The sequence below is a fragment of the Neolamprologus multifasciatus genome, chromosome 15 (assembly GCF_963576455.1).
Source record: "Neolamprologus multifasciatus chromosome 15, fNeoMul1.2, whole genome shotgun sequence".
NCBI lineage: Eukaryota > Metazoa > Chordata > Actinopteri > Cichliformes > Cichlidae > Neolamprologus > Neolamprologus multifasciatus.
Window position 1 is genome coordinate 4061007 of NC_140453.1, and position 20739 is coordinate 4081745.

The 20739-nt window shown below is 41.3% G+C and overlaps 1 protein-coding gene across 6 annotated transcripts in view; it reads right to left on the reverse strand.

The window, feature by feature from the left end:
* klhl29 (kelch-like family member 29) overlaps positions 1–20739 on the reverse strand; it is a 293874-nt gene that overhangs the window by 16930 nt on the left and 256205 nt on the right. For all 6 annotated transcript variants that reach the window (XM_085133527.1, XM_085133528.1, XM_085133526.1 and 3 more), the window contains one exon: positions 4494–4687. In XM_085133527.1, coding sequence (XP_084989653.1) covers positions 4494–4687 — 194 coding nt within the window. The remainder of the gene's footprint in view (positions 1–4493; positions 4688–20739) is intronic.

Below are 20739 nucleotides of genomic sequence, written 5' to 3' on the forward strand. Positions count from 1 at the left end.
TAGAGAAGCACAGGAGAACAATGCATACAGTTTGTTCTACTGAACCAACAAAAGCCAAAAGCCAACACCACAGAGGACGATTTGCTCAAAAGAGACTGGTATGAAGCTGGATTGCTAGCTAGCAGCCAGGTGCGTATTATCTGATCATCAGCAAGTGTGAGCGCTTCTACAAAAGCAGAAGTTTTGGTAGACTGCTGGTCTGGAGCACTCAGGTGAGTGTTAACACAATGAGCGTGCAATGCTCGGAGATACAAGAGCTACATCTCAGACTCTGCAGGCCTCAGTTAGCATGTTAAATGCTAAAGTTCATGACAGTACAGTTAGAAAAAGGCTGAACAAGCACAGCTTTTTTGGGAACGGGGTCCAGGAGAAAGCTTCGTCTCTCTAACAGAACATGGCAGGATGGTTTAGGTCTCGACAAACCACATGGAACAATGTCCTTTGGACAGACGAGACCAAGGTGGAGATGTACGGCCATAATGCACAGCACCCGACATATCAGCACACACACCTCATACTAACTGTCAAGCATGGGGGAGGAGGGGTGATGATTTAGGTCTGTTTTTGCAGATACAGGACCTCATACAGCACCATGAACTCCTCTGTAAACCAAAGTATTCAAGAATCAAATATGAAGCCATGTGTCTGACATGTTGGCTGAAGCATAGCAGCAGATCTCAAAGTATTAAAGCGTTGCAATGACTCAGTCAAAGTCCAGGCCTCAACCTGACTGAAGTGAGAGATCGCTCTGCATATGCAGATGCCCACAAAGCTCAATGGACCGACTCAGCATACAGACAAAGCCATGCAAGAAGCTAATATTTAATCATTGTTACTTCAAAGAAAAGTGAGCTTTGAGGGCGTCTGGCCTTTAAGAGACGGGAGCTAAAACTCTGAAGTCCATGAACAGGGACTACATCAATGGATGAAATGAGATGAAATCATGCAAAGCCATCCTAGTGAAGATCCAAAACAAAAATATGGGGCTGGAGATGACTGTAGCAGATTGCTAATTAAATCCAACCATAAAGGAACTTTTTAAATATACTGGCATGTATGCACATTGTAAGAGTAAGATGAGAAGACCGGCACTGCTCTCATGTCAGTATGGATAAAATAAGGCTACAGTCTGCAGTTCTGTTAGCTTGGATTAGCTCACAGACTGGAAACAGCTCTCCTGCCTCTGCCAGAAGGTAACAAACTCTGCCCCTCAGCACTTCTAAATCTTACTAATTAACAAGTTATATCATCTGTTTTTTTGTGTGGATTAAACAATTTGCAATATTTCTTGCAATTATGTCCGGAGCTGTTTCTTGGCTTGGATGAGAATCTTATTGCAGGCGACGCTGGTTGCCTCGAAACGGCTCTTAGCTTGCAAATAGGGAAACACAATTCAGTCAAATCCCACTTATCACCCTTATTTTTTTTTTAACTCTTTCTCACAAAATATTGAATTATCTATAGAGCACAAAGAAGTTTGTAGGTTAGGCTTAAAGCTGACTTGTGTGCAATAGTGTTGTCCAGGCCAGAATGTGAAACAAAGAGATTTGCAGAATATGTTCAAATCAATAGCAATCTCGCCTGCACTGCACCTTTCAAGGATACTTTGTTTGTGAAGAAACTGCCTGTGGATAAGATCTTTGCACTTGGAAGACATCTGCCAGTGCTCTGAATAACAAAGTTGTAGGCTTGGTACGCTTTTGTGTTTTTCCTTCTGCCTTTGAGTCGCGGCAGCTTTCTTCTGGCTTTTCGTCCTTCGCAGCTCCCCGGTGGATCAGACTGGTATGTGGATCCAGGTGTTATTCTGATGTTATTCAGATCACAGTTTGGCCAATAACACGTCAGAAACTATCGTCAGAACCACCTATCATTTTAGCGATGGTCTTCTCATTATTATGACAGCGCAATAATGTGGGAAGAGGGGGAATAATGGAAAATCCCGAGGAGGATGATAACGATAAAGAGAAAAAGTAAAAACAGGCTGACTGTGATAGCTGAATTTTCAGGTATGGTTCAGCATTTTCACTGAAAGGATAAACACTGAAGGTTTCCTTAATTGGGGGAAAAACAACGAAATATCTAATCCAAGGAGTTGGTTTTCTGTTTACATGGCCATACAGATGAAAAGAAAGCATCGAGAAGCAAACTCTGGCTCTGAAAAATTAAACCTCTCGGGCCTGACTCCTAGAGCAAGTTAGTCGCCACAAACTCCCTCATTAAAATGCCCTACTTTACAACACAAACAAACACAATTACAGCTTAGTAGAGAAAAATGGTTTTGGCAATTGTGTCGCATTATTAGGGCCAAAGGCGCTGTGAGTTAAAGAGGAGTGCCAACTCGGCTGGTAGCTATCTGCTAGGCGTCATCCTAGTTCGGTCAAATCAGTGAACTCGACCTCTGGACTGGTTTTGTGGTGTTAGTGCCACTTAGAGCTTTTATAATACAAACTGAGGAACAGCATGGTTTGTTGTGTGGTTCATTGTATTAACAGACCATCCGAGCAGTAGTTGCTCCAGTTTTGGTGGGTGACTATGACTGGGAATCACCAGACACCCCATGATACAGTCTTATCAAAACACTTCACTCACAATATGATGATATTATTGCAATAATCCAACATAAAAACAACATAAAGTTCTCTCACTTCAATAATTTTTCAATGAGATCAGTAAACCAACACTGCCACTAAAACCTGCCATAAATGATACAATGAAACAAAGTCGGGTTGCTGTCAGTCTGAATGGGGTCAAGTCAATTACATGCAATTGCTTTCCAACAATAAAGCAACTGACTGTGATAAATAATTGAAAATTATTATCATTCGCTGTCCAAAAAGACACAACGCAGGAACTCCAGCAACACTTAAAGGGAAGAAGAACAACTTTATTGACTGACCAACGCGTTTCGGCTTGTGACCTTCATCACGGTAGCAACACATAGTAGAAGTGTGCTTAAATAAAAGACAGGAAACAGAAAAAACATTCAAATTAACCAATCACAGCTTCATTGATAAACCAGCTGACATATAACAGGTTGGTATTGGTTCACTGGTTAAGTCCCGCCCAAGTAAACACTGGACTAGATCATTAATGATGAAGACAGGGGGAGGAGACATAATCCCTCCCCCCTGTTTGTAAGAAGAATATTACAAATATACAAAAATAAACCCATAAAATGATTACAAAGGAAAGCATTTAATTAGAAGTCAGTGCAGCAGTTAGATTAAAAAACAAGAGGACATCATAACATGGAAACATTTTCTCCACGCACTTTGGAAGTAGGCGAAGTTGTGCCAGAAATGTTTGCTGTCTAACTAGCAACAGATATAGATTACATTTGTGCTAGTTGAATTTCCTAGACAGCATGTTCAAACACCTTCAAGCTCAACAGCACAAACAGACCACTATAGTACTGGCATATATCAGTAAACCACCATCCGTCCATCCATTCAATTCAGTTCGATTCAAGTCAATTCAGTTTTATTTATCCAGCACCAAATTACAACAACAGTCACCTCAAGGCACTTTATCTTGTAAGATGGAGACCCTACAATAATAGACAGAAAACCCCAACGATCAGACGACCACCTATTGGTCGGTTGGGTGTGAGGAGAGGGACAGGACATCCATCCATCAATCTATCCATTAATCTAGAACCTACCCAGCTATTATAGGGCAACCTGTAATATCTGGCCACCTTGCAGGCAACCTGTCCAGGGTTGCCAGTCCATCCCAGTGCAACAGAGACAACCATTAACACTCACATTCCCACCAAAGGCTAATTTTGAAGTACCAGTTAACGTTCACAGTCTTTGGACTGTGGAAAGAAGCCATGCAAACCCAGGACCTTCTCTTCTTGCTATGAGGCAACAGAGCTGCAAATTTAACTTATAAAACTAATTGAGTGTGGTTTTATGCACGCTAAGGTCTCATAGTAATGTGCTGTGTAACAAGACTGCACTGATAAAGAAGGAGTTTATGATTTCGACAGGGTAAGTCAAGCGCGTGACGTGAAGTGAAGGGGTTCATCTGGGTAGAGTTGTGAGAACACTGTTGCTAGGCAACCAGGCAGCCATAATTGAGGCCCAAAGATATCTTGTTGCTCTCTAATGTGATAGTAAGATGTCAAAGAATAAACGAATGGATGCATATCAATGGTTAAACTAATGCTTTTGCATTTTGTGCCATTTCCACTTTAGATTTTACATCGCAAATAAAAAGCAGTCCTAAATACTGATGCTCTGATATGATGCCTTGAAAGAAAAGCGTGGAGGTTTTCAGGGGCTAACTCTCTTTCAACTAAATTTATTTGACAGCACAACGAGGAAGAAGGACCCTACATTTGGGAATATCTGAGACAAACAGGTCCGTCATCAGACAAAAGTTGATGCGACAATGGCGACAAGTCCCCTGAGGACGTAACATCCCTTCACTTTGTTTTGCTGCATGTGTGAATCTGTGACAAACACGCTGTGTGTTTTCACCTGTCTTACCTATCATGGGCGATTCGATGAAACTCCAGGTGTTGCTTTGCGGTACGTAGGACTGGAGCACACCCGCCGAGCGCCCGGCCTCATTCACACCTCCGAACACGTAGATCTTCCCTCCGCACACGGTGGCTGCGGCAGAATGGACCGGCTTGGGGAGAGGAGAAACCGTCTCCCACTGGTTGGTGATGGTGTCGTACCTGAACGGAAACAAAGACATTTTCTTAGGCTTATAAATTTACCTCTCCTATAGTCATTTCACCTTTTTTCTACTTAATAAAACAGATAAAAGAAGCAGAACTACGCGCAGGTCAAGGTTTAGACTTGACTGACGAGCAAAGTTCGCGACCTCACTTCTATTAAACAGCTCCAGGATGAGGAGAATTACTTATGAAAACCCCTGTAACACCAGCAGACAGTCACTCATTTACACCCACACACGCACACCAATAGTTTACAGAAATGCTCTGATTTTAAAAGTTCCCACTGCTCTGAATTCACAGTGAAACGCTCAATTTGGCTGCAGGGCTGACAGATATAATTAGCAGAATGCCTACACCACCAGGGAAGATGAAAAAGACCAACCATTACGTACAATGACAGCAATTAAAGCAATTACACAAAACAACATATGTTGGGAGCTACAAGCCATTAGTCTCTAGAGTTGGGCTGTGTGTCAGCACTGAGCTTTGGACCTTACTCGCTGAGCCCTCTTTGGCAGAGACGTCAACGCGGAGCCTAAAACTCAGCCGACCCAAACAGACGCAGCCAGATGAAAGGGCCTGACACAAAGGGCTGCATGAGAACAAGACGCTGGCTTATTGGATTGTGCCCTTGTCAGAGGTTGAGTGTGTGCGTTTTCTATGTATATTTCCCCACATTTGCATTCCTGTTTGGGCATGTGTGTGCATGCATGCAACACGTGGGTGTGTGTTTTTGACTCGCGGCTCCATTAGCGCAGTGTGTTAGCAGTGTAATCCCGTGTCCATGGGCCACTGATCAAAGCAGCCGCGCCGACAGCCTTCCAGCTGGAGCGGGCCTCATTAAAGAGGCGCAAATGGATCCAGGATTTGTGATTAAAACACACATCCATTCACACTAAAGCGAGCCTCCGTAATCAAGGTTGCGTCTTTGTTGTAAAGAAAAACACCTTTGTCTGAAAACTGAGGGCAGAATTCCCAAGACAACAAAACCTTACACTTGAGTGAATATTAAAAGTGCCACACTTAAAAGTCATTTTTAACTCCAGTTTTCTCACTGGGGTCAACGACCTTCATTACGGCACAGGTGTCTTCTCCCATTCATGCAACATACAGGTGTTTGTTTTAGTGTACGGATGCTTTGCCGCCGCGGTCTGTGCAGCATTTGAAGTCAGGCTGAATTTAAATGACACCTGGAAGCACTCATTGCATCCACCTTCCTGTGAGAAGGCTGTTAGATAAAGTGCCAGAGGATATGGGTGAATTAGCCTTTGGGAATATTCTCGGGGTCTGATAATGACCTTGGCAACAGCTGCCGAGGGGATGGGGTGGGTTTAAAATCGAGTGTCAGTCTGACAAAGTGGTGACACAGAAGCTGATCTAGGAAAGGTGGACTTGAAACACTCAAGAGTGCCAATTAGCACTTTTCAAACACTCACACTCACACACTCGCCCGAATCAGGTTGAGTAACCGAACCCCGCTGAGATAGAAGGACTAGCACGTGGTCATTCCCTGGCAGATGTAATTACCCCTCGGACCACATCGGGGGAGGTTCACAAATTTAAGGGTCAGATGCTGCTGAGTGATGCTGATTACGGGACAGACAAAAGTCACACGGCACTGCTGCAAACAGCCGGTTTCCATATTTCTGCGCATAATAAATGTTTTGTGGCCCGCGGTGTCGCAGTTTTGGTTCATTCGTATAGCAGACGCAGTTGGCGAGCAGCTAGTGAACACAGTGGCTGCTAAAGAGCCAGATAATAGCCCTGGGTATTATTGTAAAGGGAAAAACATTGGAATAAAACATTTATGCAATTATATTTTTACATATTTTGAAAGAAGAGATAATTTTCCTGCAGCACTTTATCTGATTCCAATTCTTTCTCTTCAAATATTCAGACGATTAGAAACACTGGCTGCATTTCTCCAAATTCAAAGCTTTAGACACAAAACAGAAATAGCTATAATGCTGAATAACCACTGTCATTCTGACTTCTTCAGATAACAATGTGCTCATCACGTGAGACCCAGTATCTTTCAATAAGAAGCAGATTAGGGAAATGGGCTTCAAATCCCATTAATGTAAACACAGCACAGCTATCATCCAATCAGAAAGGGTCAGGAGTTGTAATAAAAGGGAACACGTGCAGGTCAGAAGAAAGCCGCCGTCTCGGGGCTGTTTCGCAGGTTGCAAATCTGATTGAATTCATTACGTGTGTGATTCACCATCAAGCATTTAATGCGAACCGTGACATGAGGACTGACACTAAAAAGACTCGAGAGTGGGTGTATATGGTTCGATTATATCTCCGAGGCAGAGGAGCCAAAGCAAGGAGGGAGACACTGCGCTGATTACAAAAACAAAGACTATCTCTGTCCTTCTGTTTCCTCTTCCCTCAGTCAGACAGAAGCTGTTTTCATCGTCACTAAAGACAACGTATGAGTTTAATCATCGACATTCTGCGCTACATCGATTGCTTTCTTTTAAAAAAAAGTGTTTATACACAGACTGATCACCGCGTGAAGCCATGTAATCGTCTGTAGCTCTTGACAGGGACTGTTTCATCACGCAGGGACAATCATCTTGAAAATGCAGCTGCGGGGTTACAACGAAACAAACAACGTGGGATTGTGTTCCTTTATGTCGGGTTAGAGACAGAACGAAAGACAGATAGGAAGGGCAGGACGAGGTTGTGAATGAAAGAAAGAGGCCAGGCTTTCGACGAGGCTCGGCTTTCGAATGCGTAACGCGGATAAAAATGACAGGCTGATGCTCGCGGCGCGCACCGCGACTAATGCGTCAACAAATCAGCGTTATAATTTCGTGTCACCCAGGTGCGAGGCATCCCCGCGAAGTGTGATTGTGTTCCCACATGACCAGACTGCATGAGAACCGTTATGTTTGAAAACAACAGGTGAGTCGAGACGGATGCCGTGCAAAATATGCAGCCGCAGCTGCCGCGTTTGCTCACGACGATTGGCAGATGGACGTGCCGTTTCTTCACCTGTCTGCAGACTCTACGTGGCGATCCGATCTTAATTAATTAACTGGTAATGAATAAAATTGAGGGGGGGGGGATAATCTGAATGACTTATCGACATACAACCTGGTTATTGGTGGGTGGTGTGCATGTTTACTGGCTACACTGCATTTTTCACCAGCGACAAAACCAAAAGGCTGGAGTTACTTTTATTCCCTATTGGACAATTCCATCCGTCTCCAGCATTTTCCAATTTCCCTAACAATCTGTGGCACCCAGCGCCAATCCTAGTCGTTCTTACAGACAAAGTAAATCTAACAAAGTAATTTTCTAACACAGCTTGGTACTTCACTTTTTAGCCAAATAGAACATTTACTGAAAACCATTTTTTTGGGGTGGCAGATGAATACATATTAGGTCCCTCGATGGTATTTAAGGCATCAGGATGCCGTTGACGATGTTCACTAAAAATACTGGAAACTACAGTGCACATGTTCATCAATGATATCAAACTATCCTGAGCAAAAGCGCTGCCGTGCAATGTGCTCTGAATACTGCTTGAGCTGTATGGTACAAAGGAGTGCACAATATGAAGAGATGTTATACGCAGACAATACTTGTCAGACTGTTTGTTAGTTTTATCCTTTTTAAAATAGAATCAAGTCTTTATTTATTTATTTCTTCTATAAGGCTGATTTGGCATTTCAAGAGAATGCCGAAAGATTAAACCCATTTCCGTCATCTTCAAAAAGCTGGAACGTGTGGTGGACGTGGGCTTCACCAGCTAAGACTGATGTCATTACAGGCTGCTGAGAAAATGCAGTACATAAGAAGATATTGGCCCTCAGGCCCTCACTTTTTAACAATAACTAGGAAACAAACATCTGACTCACAGACCATAAAAATGAACCAAATGCAGCCTGCCGTCGGATTTGCTCAGTGGCATTACACATCTAAAGCCTTGTGAATATCTAAGTGTATCTGTTATGTGCATGCGTGTGCTCGCCATCTTGTTTCCTCTGATTATGGAACAACATCAATGTGCTATATCATCTAAGAATAACATTAATCGGTAAGTGTGATCTAATGTGACACAGGAATTCATGCCATGAAATGTATCAGAGGCAATATAAAATATTGCCACAGCATAATGACACACTGCTTCTGGACTATGCATTGTAGAGCTTTTTTAGAGGCCGTTTTAGAGCAAAATTGATCACAACTGTATTTAATTTTAAATCTTGTAGCGCCAATAATAGAGAGAAAATCCCAACAATCAGACGGGCCCCTGTGAGTAAGAACTTGGCGACAGTGAGAAGGAAAAACTCCCTTTTTAAAGGAAGAGAGTGAAGTGCAACGTTGTATCCATAGACAGATACCAGATACCTGCTTATTAGAGCTAAATAACATGCAAATGAGATGCTACACTGACTAAAAGTAGAGGACTGATATCTTAGATGGACTGTTGGAACAAATACCTGCACAGCAAGTTAGATAGTTGCATTAAAAATGCTTCAAACAGACACCAGAAACACGCTTCCACTTCAGTGACTCTTATTAGCTGAGGGCGAAGCCTAGCTGGCAGCGAGGGGACTGTGTCAATGACCACTGATCACTTGGAGCAGCCATGCACCTAATTAAGCTTAATTTCAAGCTTTTGTAGATTTTAAACAGGTAGGCTGGAGATAGTAGCACTATCAAAAAGACACCAGGCGGAGCTGGAGGCGGTGGAGATGCTCAGATTTTAGTTGGGTTTGGGACAGCTCAGCGATGCAGGAAGATGATCCACTGTGGCAACTTCTAAACGGAGCAGCTGAATGAAAAAGAGGAAGGTTATAAAAAAAGTTTTCCCCTCATTAATTTATCATGAAAGAGAAAATCGGTAATAGAAATGAGAGATTTTTTGTAGCAGCAGGCTTCAAAGACGTTTAATTTTGCTTTAAAGATTGGCAGATTAATATGGGAGCCTGTGGGGACTGATTCCTATTTGGAGTCGACGCTCAGTGGCTATTTGAGGAACTGCACCTTTTAACACTTCCCCCGTTGGCCTAATTTTTCATCATCTCAGGTCGCTGCTTGGCTGTTGCAGTTCATTTGACGACTGACACATCGTTTGTACCGCCTCTGGTTAATTTGGAAGCTGTCGACCGGTTCCTGCCTTTTAATGCCGACCACACAGCCTCCATTTCTGACCACATGTCCATAGACTAGCTGTCTCCAAAACACGCAAGTCATGCAATCTAATCATCAAGAAGGCGCCCAAGGCACTGGATCCAATTCACTAATGTAGTTAACTGGAGGGTAGTGGGGATGATGAACCATGCTTTTCTCCATACTTGTCTCTATTTTCACACACATGCGATAAACCTTAATGGATGGGCTGCCAGTCATTGAGATACTGACATGCATCATTTCCCCCGAGATACAAACTACAGCGTTTATAGAGTGAGAAAAGTGAGTCGGGAGGAAAGGGAGAGAAAAAAAACCTTGTTAGGATAACAAAACCACTTGGGCTCTATACACCTCAGCACTGACAAAAAGATCCATTAAGAGGCAGAAGAGTGCGTCGTGCTACAGTTACAACTACTCTGGAATCGCATACAAACACGGACTTAACAATGGCTACAGTATCCTCCACACTTGCTATTAAAAGCCTTGAGATGCAAACAGCAAGTGGTGGAATACAGTGCACAAACAGGAAAGGCATGATAACAAATCCTGCATTTACTCAAGCTGTTAAGTATGCTTAAACCATACAGGTTCACAGCAGCATAACCTTAAAAAAACTGAGCGTGCTCACTGGAATGCAAAAAAAAAAAGAGGGGAAAAAAGCGTTTATCGCCTGCAGAGAGGAGCCGATGCTCTAGATTATATCAAGCAGCAACTCGTGCCCTTAAGTTACAAACTCACATTAATCCCTGCAACAACTCCAGCTATCTCACTCTCATGAACACAGTCTATCGTAGTCTCTTCCCACTGCCCCCCCACACACACACGCACCACCAAATGTGCACTCTAATGTGGATTTCAAAAACCTGTGTTAGTCATGTGAGTAAATCCAGCTTGTTTGTAAAAGAAAAACTGTCAGTTTGCGATCAAATCAGCGTGTCACGCTCTTCGGGGTTTGAAGGGATTTGGCAGTTTGTTTTCAGTTAAATGTCTCTGCAAGCATTGTCTGGGGGACGCATTTATTCATGCTGATAATCCCTCAGAACTGCACTTAACATTTGTCCAATATAACACAACATATAGCATTTACCGCAGCCTAGAGTTTTGAATAAGCAGCGTGCTAAAATGCAGAAACAGGGTGGCAACCATAACTCAGCTACTAGCTCATTCCACAGAACAATCTGAAAACCTCAGAAACAGATGATTTTTTGTCCAATATCATATTTATCATGAAAAATGTTACCTTCATACTACTGATAGTTTCAAAGTTAAATAGCAGAGGGTTTAAATTTGTCACCTTGAGCCCTCATACCTTCACAGGAATCAAATAAAAAAAATTTCTATAGCTAACTTAGTTTCAAATATGCGTTATACTGTACAGTAAGCATCCTACAATAATACAGAAGAAACCCCAGCATTCAAACCAACCGCTACGATCAAGCACTTGGCGACAGGGGGAAGGAAAAACTTCCTTTTAACAGGAAGAAACCTCCGTGAGAACCTGGCTTAGGGATGTAGAGACTGACTGGAGGTGAGAGGAGGGAGTATTAAACCAAATCCACTGTATAAGCACTGCATGAAAAATGTAATACACCCTTACTCCTTCAATAAGAAGTAAAAGGGTGACTAGCAGCTAGGTGCCATGTTTACATCATATTTATCACATGCATTTGATTAATTTATAATCAACAAGTGTGAGCATTTTTCTAAAAGCAGCAGTTTTGGCAGTCAGGTGTTATTACAAAATAATTAAAGACAATGGCCACAAACCTCGAGCCATTTCTGCATTTCAGCTTTGTTTTGTTTTGTTTATCTCAGGTTGTATTTACCCAACTTTAAGGCCGGGCACAGTCTACCGTATTTTCCACACTATAAGGCGCAGTTAAAATCCTTTAATTTTCACAAAAATCGACAGTGCGCCTTATGTATTAATTCTGGTTTTGCTTACTGACCTTGAACCAATTTTATGTGCTACACGGTGCTCAAAATCTAGAAAATGTCTTAGTACGACTTTGGGAAGCTGCACCGCTTGATGGATTGTTGGAGGATTGCAGCTACTGTAGTCAGGAGCCTCAGGGAGCAATCTGGGTCCAAAACTTCAACTTCAGGTCCTAAAGTCAAACAAATACTGCGACATCACTGAGAGTTAAAAACTGTCAAAATTATTTTATCTTCAATAAAATGATCAGTGTTGCTGCTTTACCAGGTGTAACAATTGAGTTAAACATCCAGCCATCCATGAAAACAGAATTTATTAAATTTAACAGATTTAGAAGTTAGCAGGAAGTTCTGACGTGACGTGTGATATGTTTTTATTGATTAGCATTCAAATATCTCAGTGAAGACAGAACAAAGATTTACCACAAAGCAAGAAAGCATGAGACAAGGCTAATCAAAAGGTATTGGCTGAAGCATTTGCTTATTACGCCAACCCTTTTAACAAAAGATCTTTTAGCATGCAGCTCCTGTACACAGGGCTCGAAGCAAATAATAAAATTCAATTCAATTCAATTTCATTTATATAGCGCCAAATCACAACAAATGTCGCCTCAAGGCGCTTCATAGATACAGAGAAAAGCCCAACAATCATATGACCCCCTATGAGCAGCACTTTGGCGACAGTGGGAAGGAAAAACTCCCTTTTAACAGGAAGAAACCTCCGGCAGAACCAGGCTCAGGGAGGGGCGGCCATCTGCTGCGACTGGTTGGGGTGAGAGAAGGCAAACAAAGCAAAAACAAAACAAACAAACAAACAAACAAGAAAAAAACAAGTTAGCTCGCTAGCTTCCACCTAAACATAATATAGCATGTTCTGACTGAGATTTCTGAAACAAATTCAAACATACAGCTCTGCTATCACTTTCAACATAAATAAAGACAGAACACTAAACAGCAGTGACGTTTGTAGGGCTACTGAAGTTTGGCTAGCTGGTATATAATGATGTGCTACGTGATTGCTAGCTACACAGCTATGTTAGCATAACATAAACACAGCGACGCTGGAGGATGAACGCTAACTTTTTTCCACTCGATAAAAGCTAACGTGAGGGTTCCCGATGGTTAGGGACAAATGCAATCACATGGCAGGATGCTGTAAACGGACCAAACTTCAGTCAGGAGAACAACTGAGATAATCCATCCACAATACGAGGTTAGTCATTAATAGAGCAGCTGCGAGAGAATTTAGCATTAATTAATCAATGGTACGGAAATGGAGGAATCAAGAAGAATGAGTTGAGTAAAGTTTGACTTATCTGACTGTTTTGATTCGCTTAATGCTCCTTATGGTCCGAAAAATACAGTAGATCTTTTTTTTGTAATGTGTGCTTTCTTTTTACGATGACTGTATTTTAATTTCTATAGCAGTGACAGAAACAAGTACTGGTATGGTTGATATTTTAGTTGTTTTCTGTTAATTCACTGGATAAAACTTAAGAAAGTGCAATATGTTCAGCTACCCAACCCACATCCATACAAATTGTAGCACATATAGCACTCCTTTTGCTTAGCAGGTGGGAGGTTCACCTGCAAAAACTCGAGCCTTAAAGCATGCCGACTTTAGCTTTTCATTCAAATAAATCAACAGAGATATATTTGCATGCAGCGACATATGAAGCAGCTGTTTGATTCCTATATTGCCACTGGAACGGGCACAAGAAGAGAAGAAGAAGAAGAACAGGTGTGTGAGAGAGTGTCAGTCTCTCATAGCCCTCTGTTTCCTGTCAGAAGTTATGAACCAAGAGCTAGTGATTTGGCTCGAAGAATACAGGGCTGCTCCAGCCTGAAGGGCTTTCAGAATAATTTACACAGAGATATAGGCATCATTTTCTCATTAACATTTTTCACATTTGCCAAGACTGTTTATTAGCAGCCAGGTGGTGAAAATCTCAAGAGCACAACATAAATTACCCTTAAGAGTCCAGGTAAAGACCAGGTGTGCATGTGGGCTGTTGTTAACAGAGGAAGCTGCTGTTTGTGACTGTGGATGTTCATTTGAGATCATTCAACTGTGACTTCCAGCTTCTTTGCATATGTGCTACAGCCTCATCCAAATTTAAATAGCAATAGAGAGGAAATGCAATGGAAAAGGGGTTAAAAAAGAGGAGAGGAATCAAGTAGGGAAAGGTAGTAATATTTTTCAGATTAATCTGTCTGTGTGTCTGTCTATCAAGTCAGACGACTGACGCATGGAACCGTGAACAGAGAGAAAACATCCATTTTGGAGAAGAGGAGTGAGAGTGGGTGTGAGAGCACAGAATGAGAGTCTATCTGTGTTGTGTCAGCTGCCATCTGTGTGTCAGAGCACATCACAGAAACTGTAAGGCCTGCGCACACACCTCCAATATCACCCTGCTTTCTGTTGGCCACCAGCACTCAAACATCCATTTCTCCAAATCACAATCTTCTTGTCTGACTTGCACTCTTTGCTTACATTTTCCTTGCACCAGGACACATGTAGAAATATAGCATCAATTAACCCAAGGAGGCTGTCTTGGCCACATGTTCGCTGTGGGTATTTTAAGGTCTTGTACTCGACTGCAGCTGCACTGGAATTGCCTCCTGAAGCACGAAGACACTTAATCCTGAAAATAAAATTCATTACTGATGCATTATGTGGCTAATAAGGGACAAATGACTTTTAGATAAAGATGCAGTCAACAGTAATCATTGAGAAATACTAAATAGATGCATAAGTCTAATTTAACATTAATACAATTATTCAGTTTTCTTAAAATAAACACGTAGCCTTCAATGTGCCAAGAATAACACAGACAAACCCCATCTTTTGCTAGCTCTAGTTCACAAAAACACTACTCTACACAAATTGTCAGACATGAAAACAAAAACAGCAGCATTGTGACAACTAATTTGAACTCGTTTGTATGCACCTCTATTTCTCGTGTTGATTTTCTCTGCATGTGACAGCTGTTTGTATCTGTGTGCTCTCTCCCCAGGTTGCTAATCAATGTCTGATGGTGAAATCCGCCGAGTCCTACCTTAGAGAGCTCAGCACCCTTCACACATATAAATGTCTGGTTATGAGAACTAGATAGGAAGATCCGCCAAAGCTTCAAGCAGACAATAAACACAAATAGTCTTCTGTTAAGGCAGGATAGTAATGAATAGTTAACCTGTAAACCTGCAAAAACTTAATTAATGTATCAACATATTATGGGAAACATCTGTAAGTGGAAATAAACTCATCTAAAACCCGTAGGAGGAAAATCCTGAAGCATCACAAACTAAATGCCCAGTGGCAATATGTTTACAGCCAATATCCAATCTATTTAATTATATTTTTAAAAACTTAATTCATGTTTCAATGCATGCAATAATGTACGGTTTACATTTCATGTTGGTTTTCAAGTAGTTCATAATGTGTGAGAACTATCCTGCAATTACGCTAATGCTTTTGTCATTCAGTCTAACATGAACTGCATTAAGTTTTGTAATGTGTAATTTTTGCAAAATCTAATCTAACATCTTTTGAGGTTACATTATAAAACATAATTTTGAGGACCATTTTCTTCATTATTTTCTGAATGAGTCCCTGATTGCGAAGCTAATGGTAGTTTAGCCTGACTGCACTTAACAGTTAGCGGCAGCGGGGAGTTAGTGTGAGGAAAAATTAGCCTCAATGTAGGGTTGTCAAAAAAGAACTGATACTATTCAGTAATAAAAATGAATGTCGGATCAGATACTCGTTTGCCACAGTGCTGTCTTTGGCTCCTCCAGATGACAAACATCTTCACACAGTGCCGCTGCAGCGCTAACAGCTGAAATAGTTGATGTTCACAACACCAAACGGCACTTTATGAGGAATTTCAAAAAATATCATCAAAGTATTAAACACTAATCATAAGTATTACCTGGCAGCACACACGTTAATGTTAGCTGTTTAACTGTTAGCAATTACCCGATTAAGTCATTATTAGCGTAGCAGCTAGCGGCTATGACTAAAAGCGCGATTATGCTAGGTTACAGATCACAGGCAGCCAAATTGGAGGCTGATGACTGGATGATCTTATTATACCAGTGCTACCAGTGTTATTATAAGTTTGTATCTTCTTATTGGTTTGCTTTTTTTATTTTTATTTTTATTTTTTAAAAATTCAGTTTAGCTTAGATTAGCTTCCAGAGAGGGATTGCTAGTTTCAGTTTAGCTTTTTATGTTTGAAACTGTTTTAGTTTTTATTAGGTTCATTGTTAGTTATAGTCTTTATTACCTTTTATTTCTGGTAAATGCCACATTGAGGAAAATCAGTATAGCTATTACAATATAGCATAGAAAAGACAGCTCACTGTTTAAAGCTAACTGGACATTTTTGGTTCGTAATAAGCAGCAACCTCCAGAATAATATGTGGAAGTATCTAAAACTGCAGTTTCTGTTGTAGCTACTTGAGGACGGCTATAAAAAACGACCACAATTTAAGCATGAGAGAGAAATAATTAATGGAAATTTGTGTCCCTATGTGATCCCTTTAGTCATCCGTGTGACCTGCCTTAAACCTAACTGGCTCTTGACCCTCAGGTTAAGAACCACTGATTTAACCTCCGGCACGCTAGCTCATTCATGGACTCCCAGATCTTCCTCGTTTACTTCAAGGGCAGCAGTGCTTTGCTTGTTATTTACTCATCGTACACACATCTGACAGATTGTGTATTACGACATCTGGGGATCTGATGGAGTCTTGCTCCCATATGGACGGCCTGGAAGTGTGCTCATTTGACAGACTGAAGTCAAGGTCATTCAAAAGACACCACGTACACAACACACACTGCCATCACTGTAGGAGAGCACACACTCACGCACACACACAACTCATTAACTCTGATGGATTACAGAACATTTTAGGCTAATAACACAGACATACTTGTACACACCATGCATAACTGCACTCACTCACACAATCACACACACACACACACACACACACACACACAGAGCAGACTATGGGAGTACATACAAACACAGATGGACGCAGACCTACCACCTCAGTGTCACCTTCAGCTAATCCTTGTGAGACAGAGCAATCCATCCACTAGCCACACAGATTTAACCATAATCCCTGAAAATGAACTCATTTGGAACACAAGTCTGTTTCCTCAATGCCTCGACGCACAACTTGGCAAGATACGCGTACACACATACGCATTGTGTATGTAGATAACCTACAGATATGCCGCACGACACTCCCGTAAATGGGAAAAGGCACCTTGAAAGGCCACCAGGAAGAGAAGTTAGAGAGCGACGATAATAGAGAGGGTGTGCACTTTTTCAGTGTCTGTATGTGTGTGCAGACGCAGATTTAATTGGATGGGAATGTCACGTAGGACGGGGGACATGAGTGCTGCCGGTGCTGTAGGTCGTACACCAATTACTGCTCCGCACTCTTCAAAACTCGACGGAAGATGGAAGACTGACACCCCACTTCATTACCGACGTAAGCCCCCGTGTTGATAGCAGCCAAGTAGGGCAGCGCTGTGCTGGTGCAGGGTGGCGAGTAGTGGTGCTAGTATTAAAATTAACATCCAAACTGCTGGGGAAAAAGTTGCCGCAGCCAAAGCATAAGGTTTGGTCACCTTGATTAATTACTATTATTCCTGAATCTAAGAGATTTGAAAGTGTAAAAAAGGGTAAATTTAAGTGGACTAGTGAAATCTAGCTTTTTTCATTTGAGGGAATTAGCCAAAATAAAGCCTATCTTATCGAAACAGCATTTTGAGACAGTAATCCATGCCTTTGTTACTTCTAGGCTGGATTATTGTAACGCACTTTATTTTGGGGTTAGTGATGCGTCCATTAGGCGCCTGCAGGTTGTGCAAAATGCTGCAGCACGTCTTTTAACTGGAACAAAAAAGTCTGAGCACATTACCCCAATTTTAATTTCACTCCACTGGCTACCTGTACATTTTAGGATTGTTTTTAAAATTCTCTTATTTGCTTTTAAATCTCTTAATGGCCTGCCCCCCCCCCCCCCCCCCCCCCCACCTCTCGGAGCTACTACAACCATATAACACCTGCCCGTTCCCTTAGGTCCGCCAATCAGCAGCTCCTTAAGGTACCGAAAACTAAGTATAAATTTAAAGGTGATCGTGCTTTTGCTGTAGTTGCTCCAAAGTTGTGGAATGAGCTACCCTTGCATGTTAGGCAGGCTTCTTCTCTTTCTGAATTTAAGAGTCTTCTTAAAACATATTTATTCGCTGAAGCCTTTGGCATTGATTAGAGGGGTTGACTCAATTTGTTTTAACATGTTTCAATTTATTTTAGTTTTTTAGTTATTTATTTTATCTTATCTTATCTCATTTTAATTTTTCTTTACTTATGCTATTAGCATGTACAGCACTTTGTGAACTCTGGTTTTATGTTAAAGTGCTTTATAAATAAAGGTGGTATGGTATGGTATGATAAATTAAAATAATCCCCCCAAAAAACCCACCAAAGCCTGTTGAGTGTTCTTTACTTTTTATATCCAGAGCCTACAGCTATTATTTGTGTGCCGTCTGTGCCTCTTTTTTCATCTACTGTTTAGTATTTGATAAAATACAGGTGCTATAATAATATGGGCTGGCTGTGTTTTCACTGGAGTGCTACATAGAAAGCACTGTGATAGAAGACAGAAAAAATATGCTTGTGTGAATGAGACGTACTGCGTAAGTGCTCCAGCAGAAAAGTGCTACGTAAGAACCCATCCATTTACCACACAGGTGAATTCTCATCCTGTCCGTCCCTTTCACTGACTAACACTGACTTACGAAGGGGTATTTCTCCAAACTGAGATTACTACGGCGTATGTTGGTATTTTTATGACTGCAGTGTGTTGTATTTATATGTCTATAGGAGAGTACTGTGGGTTTTATCTTCTTCTGTCAACACCATCCTCAGTAAGAAAAGTGTTTATAGCCTTAGTATGTGTGCTCTCAGTGAGACGCTCTTAGCTTAAAAAGAGAAACGCTGCATACTCATCACTGCCCCTGGAGGCTAGAAAGAAAATGATGCATGCACTTGAATTGTGCACCCGTGGTGAGTGAAATTATGATTGCCATTGCCGGTATCTTTATGCCTCTACACTCTGAAAAAGGCACAAATGCGTGTTGGTATATATTTTTTTGTCTCTAACTCAGTGAAATTATGGCCTTTTATTACATTTTGAAAACAACCTTGAGTGCTAGGACCTGGATTTTTATGCCATGCTTTTGCTGTAATTCTATTTTCTTTTTTTTATTGTTCTCATCCAGAAGCACTGGTGGTTTGAGGGACACCTGTAGTGCTCCTGCTAGTCTCTTTTATTAAAATCAGCTAACAATGTTGAGTTGTTTAGAGGTGAATATGTCGTGTATTATAAGGGGGGAGATGATTAGCCATGTAGCAGGTGGTCAGATCTCAGGAGCCTATACTCATTTGGTTTAGAATATCATTAAATGGTTTTCTAATGATTTTATTTCATTCGTTTTCTAAACTTTGATTCAGTGTAGCGTACAGTTAGTTTTGTGACAATGACAGGGTTGTTGTGTGCACTTTTTCCTCTGTGCATCACTACAGGGCATTTTTTATTAAAATCAGTCATAATGTGATTGAAAGCACGACTTTCATCTTTGATTCAAGAGGTTTAACAAAAGTATCAGATTAGGAATTCAGATTAACTTTAGCTATTAACTAGAAATTAGAGTATGGAGAATAGCAGCGTGCCATATTATAGTGTCTGTACATAAATGACGCATTTTTACATGATATGAATGTGTCATATTAGATAATCGATGTAGCATCATCACGTGTTTACACTGCCTGGTGCACGCAACTACAATGAGACGAGGCTGTTGACAGCAGCTGTGCGTCACGGGGAAAATAAAGGGAGCTACTTAAATAACCTTGAACAAAACACAAGGCTTTGCAAAAATATGCAAGAAAACTGTTCCTGCTACAGGTGGAAACAACAAACTTGCTAAGTGGAAAAGAAGAAGAAGGAAAATGTCATTCGTTTTGTTTGCACTAATAAATAAATGATGCTGTCTGCAAGCTGCAATCACAGATAAAATGCTTTTTCCTATCGTCAGAACTATCATCATCGCAAATTTACTTGAAATACTGGCTGTAGGGAGCTGTATCGCCACCTCTAATGGGGAAGAAACAGCTCATGGTCTGAAGCATACCATATTATCTGTCAAACATGGTGGAGTATGGCTATCAGTGGAATCAGGCCACTAGTGTTTACTGATAACATGACTGCTGACAGAAGCAGCAGGAGAAATTGTGAAGTGTGCACGTTCAGATTCAAATTCAGCCAAATGCAAAACTGACTGGAGTGACTTCACAGCGCAAGTAGATGAGGGTCCAAAGCTTACTGAAAAAGCAACCCGAGAGTTCCTCAAGGCAAAGAAATGGGATGTTCTTCAATGTAAAGTCACTCACCTGGTGTCACCCGAGCCTCTAAAAATGGGACACTATGTATAAAAACGGCTGTAATTCCTCAACAGTGAAAGCAGTTCTTATTTTTAAACCCCTTAAAGCTGGAAGTCTGACCTTCAATCACATATTGATTTCTGTGTTGGTGAACAAAGGAAAGAAAAGAAAAGAAAGTCAGTTTAAACTTCAGGGCCTAACTGTAAATTGAGCCGGTGATCAACAAATCGCTATAGTTTGAACGGGCAGTGTCCTGACCATAAACAGAAAAAGAGAGAGTAGCTGTCACCCACTACTTTTTTAAATATACCTTTGGAAGCTTTTGACTGGATGGATTTTTAGAGCCAGACATTTAAATGGTTGGATGAAGAGATGCTAGAAGGTTTGACAAGCATCCATGGCCTGTATGGGTGCAATGCACAGACACATACTGCTAACTACAGTGCTGATAAACACACTAATAGATTACTAATAAAACACCAGTCGCCAAAACTAAAG